This window comes from Pan paniscus, chromosome 18 (genome assembly GCF_029289425.2).
Source record: "Pan paniscus chromosome 18, NHGRI_mPanPan1-v2.0_pri, whole genome shotgun sequence".
In the NCBI taxonomy this organism is placed as follows: Eukaryota; Metazoa; Chordata; class Mammalia; order Primates; family Hominidae; genus Pan; species Pan paniscus.
Window position 1 is genome coordinate 77325071 of NC_073267.2, and position 7327 is coordinate 77332397.

The following is a 7327-nucleotide window of genomic DNA, read 5'->3' on the forward strand; positions in this document are numbered from 1 at the left end:
ATGTAGACTGGAACTTGGTGAGGGGATCCAGGGTGAGAAGCCAGCCACAGGTGGAAGGGCCTAAGCTTAGATGGTCCTCCAGACCAGGAATGTGGCAGGTGAGATCTTAATCAAGGTATCTTAATTAACAGTGGCTCTCTAGGTCTCCATGGAAAATCACTTTGGCTGATTCTGGCTCACCAGAGGAGACGCTTGGGTATAAAACATGGGGCATTACTGTCTTTCAGATGGGAGCTGGCAAAACCAAAATACCAGAACTCCAGCACAAGCAGAGTCCTCTCACCTCTGAGAAGCCTCCTGGCTACCAGTCTTTCACACCCCATCCCTTCATCTCTTCATACCAAAGGAACAGCCAAGAGAAAAAAAGACAACAGCTATGAGAAAACCATGCTAGAGCCAAAGACCTAAAGTCACTGGCCCACCCTGGACAGGGCTCTTGGCCAGAGAAGCCTGGCTGAACCAGACTGGCAGAGTCTCTTCTTTTCTTCACTCTCAAAAGCATGGGTAGATCCACAGCCCCCCACACTGCTACTGCCCTCAAGATACAGCCCACGCTCCCTGGCCACAGCATACAAGGTATTTTCTTTTTTATTTTTTTAAGACAGTCTCACTCTGTCACCCAGGCTGGAGAGCAGTGGCGTGATCTCGGCTCACTGCAACCTTCACCTCCCAGGTTCAAGTGATTCTCCTGCCTCAGCCTCCCAAGTAGCTGGGATTACAGGCACGCACCACCACTATTATTAGCGCCTGGCTAATTTTTGTATTTTTAGGAGAGATGGGGTTTCGCCATGTTGGCCAGGCTGTTCTCGAACTCCTGAACTCAAGTGACCTGCACGCCTCAGTCTCCTAAAGTACTGGGATTATAGGCATGAGCCAGGCCACACACAAGGTATTTTCAGTCTGGCCCTACCGACCTCATGCTCTGCGCTCCACATCTCTTTTTTTTTTTTTTTTTTTTTTTTTTTTGAGACAGAGTCTCGCTCTGTTGCCCAGGCTGGAGTGCAGTGGCGCGATCTCGGCTCACTGCAAGCTCTGCCTCCCGGGTTCACGCCATTCTCCTGCCTCAGCCTCCCGAGTAGCTGGGACTACAGGCACCCGCCACCATGCCTGGCTAATTTTTTGTATTTTTAGTAGAGACGGGGTTTCACCATGTTAGCCACGATGGTCTCGATCTCCTGACCTCGTGATCCGCCCGCCTTGGCCTCCCAAAGTGCCGGGAATACAGGTGTGAGCCACCGCGCCCGGCCAGCTCCATGTCTTTTTATGCACTGTTTCTTCTGCCTGAAGCATCTGCTTCTCACTTTGTTCACCTAGAACACTCTAACTCCTCTTTCCAGAGCCCACATCACCTCTTCTATGATTCTATGATGTTTTCCTCAAACTCTGAGGTACAGTCTATCCTCCAGGCCACCCCTGGATATGACACATACGGTGGCCTGACCCTTCGACACCACCGGTGCGGCCTCATGCCTGTGCTCCTGGGGCCCAGGCTGGGACAAAACAATGGATACGGCCAGGCGCGGTGGCTCACACCTGTAATCCTAGCACTTTGGGAGGCTGAGGAGGGCAGATCATGAGGTCAAGAGATCTAGACCATCCTGGCCAACATGGTGAAACACCATCTTTACTAAAAATACAAAAACTAGCTGGGCATGGTGGTGCACGCCTGTAGTCCCAGCTACTCAGGAGGGTGAGGCAGGGGAATCACTTGAACCCAGGAGGCGGAGGTTTGCAGTGAGCCAAGATTGTGCCACTGCACTCCAGCCTGGCAACAGAGCGAGACTCTGTTTCAAAAACAACAACAACAACAACAACCAAAAAAAAAAACAATGGGTACTGCGCCCTGGTGTCTGGAATGAATGAATGAGTGCACTGCTGCCTGGCCAAAGGAAGTCAGCTGCAGGAGCAAGGGAAGGCTGGCTGTGGTCAGAGACCCCTGCTCTGGGCCTGGGCCCAGACACTGGCTACAGAGGAGAATGCCCCCACCCCTCTCCATGCCTTCCAGTGCTCTAGCCCAGGCCTACTACTCTTGGGTAAAGCAACCATCACATGTCAGGAGGCCTCCGCCGCTGGGATGATGTTACAGTCTATTTTGAGGGTCACACTGGAGCATCTGTCAGCCTAGCCAGCCACACCCTCCATGTGTCATCACTAAGAGCCAGGGACACCCACAGGTCCATGAACTCTGCCTGCAGACATTGCTCCTCCCCAGGGACCCTCAGCTTCAGGCCCTCCTTCACTTCCTAGAAAGACAGACCTGGATGCCCCTTATCTCCTGGCACCACTGGCAGTGCTCTGATGTCTCCTCACCCCACCAGACCAGCTCCCCGAGTTCACAGCTCTGGTGACTCAGCAAAATGCAGTTGAAGCCCATCAGTCTGTGCCAAGCTCTTAGCTCAAACACAGCCCCTCCTACTCCACAGAGCTCTCTTATACTTGAGGAGTGCCCAGAAAGCCTAGCACCCAGAAGTCAAGCTAGTTACCCATCAGACTCATAGGTCTAACAGGTCTCGCCTGCTGGGGAACTCCTACTCATTCCTCCCAACTGTTCCCAGGCTCTGCCTCCTCTTGCAGAAAGACTTTCAGTCCACTCTCTACTGAATGGGCCACAGGCTTGCTGAGGACAAAGCTGATCTGTGCTGGCTTTACATCTGTTCTCCCTACACCTAGTATAGGGCCTGGAACATAGTAGGTATATATAAATATTCTGTGAAACCTTGACATGAAACTTTCCTTATTAGACTAGCTTAGTGTGTTCTTCTCCAAAAGATATTGTCAAAACAAAGGACGTTCTGGAGAACAATGACACTAACAACTGGGTTTATAAATACCTTTTACAAAGGAGGTGTACACAAATCTACAGAAAAGCAAGTTTACAGATTAAATGGAACAGTAAGTTGATCAAGCCCGGCCCAGATCATGCCACAATTCTCTGGCCCTACACAGCACCATGCACCTTTCAGCTCTGTCCCCTAACATTGCAATCTGGTAGGAATCCAACAGAACATTCCTTCAGTCTACCCAGGGAAGAAATGCAACAGCTACAATGGGGAAAGGCAGCAGCAGCATGGACATGTGTGTCTAGGATCAGGCGAGGACATCTGATAAGTCAGGCTACTCCACTGCACACCCTAAGCCCTGCAGCCAGGGTAGGCCACCAAACATCCCAGGGACTCAGGGCTCACTCACAAAATGGGAAGGTACATGATCACCTGCTCTAGCCACTTGCCAGAGATGCTGTGAGGATCAAACTAGGTAACACAGGAAAGCTAGACAACCAGTTAATGCTTGGGTCATGGACTAAACCAGGATCAAAAACACACCTCCAAAATCCATGCGAGGCTGACAATGGTGGCTCCTGCCTGCAATCCCAGCACTTTGGATCACTTTGAGGCAGGAGGATCACTTGAGGCTAGGAGTTGGAGACCAGCCTAGACAACACAGCAAGATCCCATCTCTATAAAATAGTTAAAAAAAAAAAATCAGCCGGGCATGGTGGCTCATGACTATAATCCCAGCACTTTGGAAGGCTGAGGTGGAAGAAATACTTGAGCCCAGGAATTCAAGACCAGCCTAGGAAACATTGTGAGACCCCATCTCTACAAAAAATAAGAAAATGAGCCAAGCATGATGGCACACACCTATAGTCCCAGCTACTCAGGAAGCTGAGGTGGGAGGATTGACTGAGCCCAGGAAGTTGAGGCGGCGGTGAGCTGTGATCATGCCATTGCACTCCAGCCTGAGCAACAGAGTGAGACCCTGCCTCAAAAAAAAAAAAAAAAAAAAAAAAAATCTACAAAAAAAGGGAAATGAGCCAGTTGATGTCTGCCTGCCCTCCTCAAAACCCACCTGGCCCATACTAACATGTGGCTGCATCCCAGCCATGAGAAGGCTTTCAGGGATTCCATAAAGAGACCATGAGGAGCTATTCATACTCTTGCCATCTGACAGTGGTCAACTGAAGCAGGATACCACAGGCATACATGACCTGAGACCTTTCTAAAACTGATGTTTCCTTGCTGGGCACCATGGCTCATGCCTGTAATCTTAGCACTTTGGGAGACTGACGCAGGTGAATCACCTGAGGTCAGGAGTTCGAAACCAGCCTGGCCAACATGGCGAAACCCCATCTCTACTAAAAATACAAAAATTAGCCAGGCGTGGTGGCGTATGCCTGTAATCCCAGCTACTCGGGAGGCTGAGGCAGGAGAATCACTTGAACCCAGAAAGTAGAGGTTGCAATGAGCCGAGATTGAGTCACTGCACTCCAGCCTGGATGATAAAGGAGACTGTGTGGCAAATAAATTAATTAATTAATTAACATCTGATGTTTCCAGATCAGCTCAACAGCTATGTTTACCACATGTAAAATGCTGGGAATAGATGACCACCTTTCTTTAGACTTCCAGTCAACACCTATAGTTCACCAATCTAACATGACACAGGGCCTTTTCCAGCAAGATCGACTAAAACTGAAATGTTAAAACCAGTTGAAAGAATCCAGATCTCCAACATAACCAGACCTCATCTCTCAAAAAATACAAAAAGAATAAAAGAATCCAGGTCTCTAAGTGTAAACACTTCCCTTCTGAAGTTGGTCTCTGCTCGCTACCTAGATAACTAACTCAGCTGTTATCTATGATAAAGACTAGGAGAAAACAATCCATTTTCCTCCCTACAAATTTAAGAAGTGCACTTCAGTTTCTCTGGCAGTATGAGACTCCAGCACCACCATTTTAGTCAACATTATTTTCAAGGTGCTTGTTTTAAGGGGCTATTCTCATTCACACTAGTTCAAACACACTAAATATATGTGCTTCTATCAGACGGTGGAAGGTGAAAATAGGAGCTTTGAAGCCCTCCCATAAATTTAACTTTCCTATCTGTAAATGCACTAGATGGGGATAAAAATGAAAGATGGCCGGGTGCAGTAGCTCATGCCTGTAGTCCCAGCAGTTTGAGAGGTCAAGGTGGGAGGATCACTAGAGACCAGCCTGGGCAACATAGCAAGACCTCATCTCTACAAATAATTTAAAAAATTAGGCCGGGTGCGGTGGCCCACACCTGTAATCCCAGCACTTTGGGAGGCCAAGGCAGGCGAATCACCTGAGGTCAGGAGTTTGAGACCAGCCTGACCAATATGGAGAAACCCCATCTCTACTAAAAATACAAAATTAGCCTGGTGTGGTGGCACATGCCTGTAAGCCCAGCTACTCAGGAGGCTGAGGCAGGAGAATTACTTGAACCTGGGAGGCGGAGGTTGTGGTGAGCTGAGATTGCGCCATTGCACTCCAGCCTGGGCAACAGGAGCAAAACTCCGTCTCAAAAAAAAAAAAAAAAAAAAATTAGCCAGGCGTGGTGGCATGCACCTGTATTCCCAGTTACTCAAGAGGCTGAGGTGGGAGGATAACTTGAGCCCAGAAGGTCGAGGCTGCAGTGAGCTGTGATTGTGATCTTGCCACTGCACTTCAGCCTGGGAGACAGAGCAAGACCCCATCTCATTTAAAAAAAAAAAAAAAAAAAGAGAGAGAGAGAGAAAGATACAGCAGCTTCCCATGATCAGAATCTCAGAGGCATAGAATTCTGGAGTTCAGGCAGCTTAGATGCTGGCCTGGATCCTCACAGTGCAGATCAGGAGACTGAAGTTCCAACATCTACCCAAGACCACAGAGACCTCTCAGGCAGAGAAGTTACATCACTGAGGAAGTAGGCAAGGCTCTGACTCTGGCAGTGTTGCCCCCAGCCTAGTCCCTTGGCCAAGCATTTTGCATGCACTACAAAGGGGACAGTCCCTAGGAGAAAGAAGTTCTGAATGTTTGAGAACACACACTCAGCGTTGGCATGGTCACCAGAGGGGTTGGCAAACTTCAGACACCAAACCTAAAGTCTGATGAGGAAAGCCTTTCCAAGGTAGCTGCAGTCATGTTACTTCATAACTTACACACCTGCTTCGTCACAATCACTGGGAAAAAAAGGGAGACTGGGAGAAAGAAAAAAAATTAAGTATCTCCCCTATGATTTCCTGTGTCTGCTTGGATCACCCTAAAATAGGGAGTCTCCCTAATGCTGACTTTTTTTTTGTTTGTTTGGTTTTGGGACAGAGTCTCACTCTATTGCCCAGGCTAGAGTGCAGTGGTGCAATCTCAGCTCACTACAACCTCCACCTCCCATGTTCAAGTGATTCTCATGCCTCAGCCTCCCAAGTAGCTGGGATTACAGGTGCACACCACCACACCCAGCTAATTTTTGAATTTTTTTTTAGAGACGGGGTTTTACCATGTTGGCCAGGCTGGTCTTGAATTCCTGATCTCAAGTGATCCGCCCGCCTCGGTCTTCTGAAGTGATAGGATTACTGGTATGCCAGTTAATTTTTTTGTATTTTTAGTAGAGACAGGGTTTCAGCATGTTTGCCAGGCTAGTCTCCAACTCCTGACCTCAGGTGATCTGCCCATCTTAGCCTCCCAAAGTGCTGGGATTACAGGCATGAGCCACCGTGCCTGGCTCCTAATGCTGACTTTAATGAGGACCTTCCTAAAGCTGATCCAACTAGTAGTGTTCAAGTCCTTGGACTGAAAAACAAGTTTATGAGCAGCAAGGTCACCTGATTCTGATCATGTGTATGCTGTTTACCCTGAGATGACAGGCCGGTGGCCACAGAAGCTTTCATGAATGCTGCAAAGACTCTACTATCTCTTTGAAGGCTACCAGGGCCTCCACATGACTAAATGCCATAAAAAAGAACCTCATGAATACAGCAAGAATGTGAAAGGAAGGAAGTCACAAAAACACCACATGCTCGAGGGAAACTCCATTCTGGACACTAAATTTTTAAAGTAAACTTGTTACTTGTTTGCCTAACCTTCTAGGTATCAAATTACATCATCACTAAAAAGAATCCCTGCTTTACCCCCAACACACCCACTGGCCATCAAGATCTGCTGCTTAGACCAGACCATGCCCAGTCAGGAAATAGTGGCAGCCCAGACCCATGCGGCTCCCCAGCTCACATCAGCAACAAGTGCCAGCCAAAGGACCTGAACTCTGACCACAGGGATCAGCTCCATGATCAGGGAAAGAGGGTGGTCATGAAGGGCTTACCCATCTCTTCCTTTGCTGACAATCTTCACTTCAAAGTAATAAATGCCACAGGCAGCAGGTATGGGGTGGGTGGCACGCACTGAGGCTGCATCTTTGTGATTTTTGCCATGACCTAACAGGAGAGGGCAAGTAAGAAATTTTAGCAGAAGGAAATGCAAATGGAAGCCTCATTTTTCTCTGCAACTCCTCCATGGCAACTCCACTCCTCTGTGGCCAGAGGACACGCTTA

The 7327-nt window shown here is 48.5% G+C and overlaps 1 protein-coding gene across 3 annotated transcripts in view; it reads right to left on the reverse strand.

The window, feature by feature from the left end:
* RANBP10 (RAN binding protein 10) overlaps positions 1 to 7327 on the reverse strand; it is a 77349-nt gene that overhangs the window by 68670 nt on the left and 1352 nt on the right. For 2 of the 3 annotated variants that reach the window (XM_003812183.7, XM_008964577.5), the window contains exon 2: positions 7099 to 7210. In XM_003812183.7, coding sequence (XP_003812231.3) covers positions 7099 to 7210 — 112 coding nt within the window. Of the gene's footprint in view, positions 1 to 7098; positions 7213 to 7327 lie in introns of those variants that run through there. The other variant, XM_055100344.2, reaches the window with a different exon arrangement.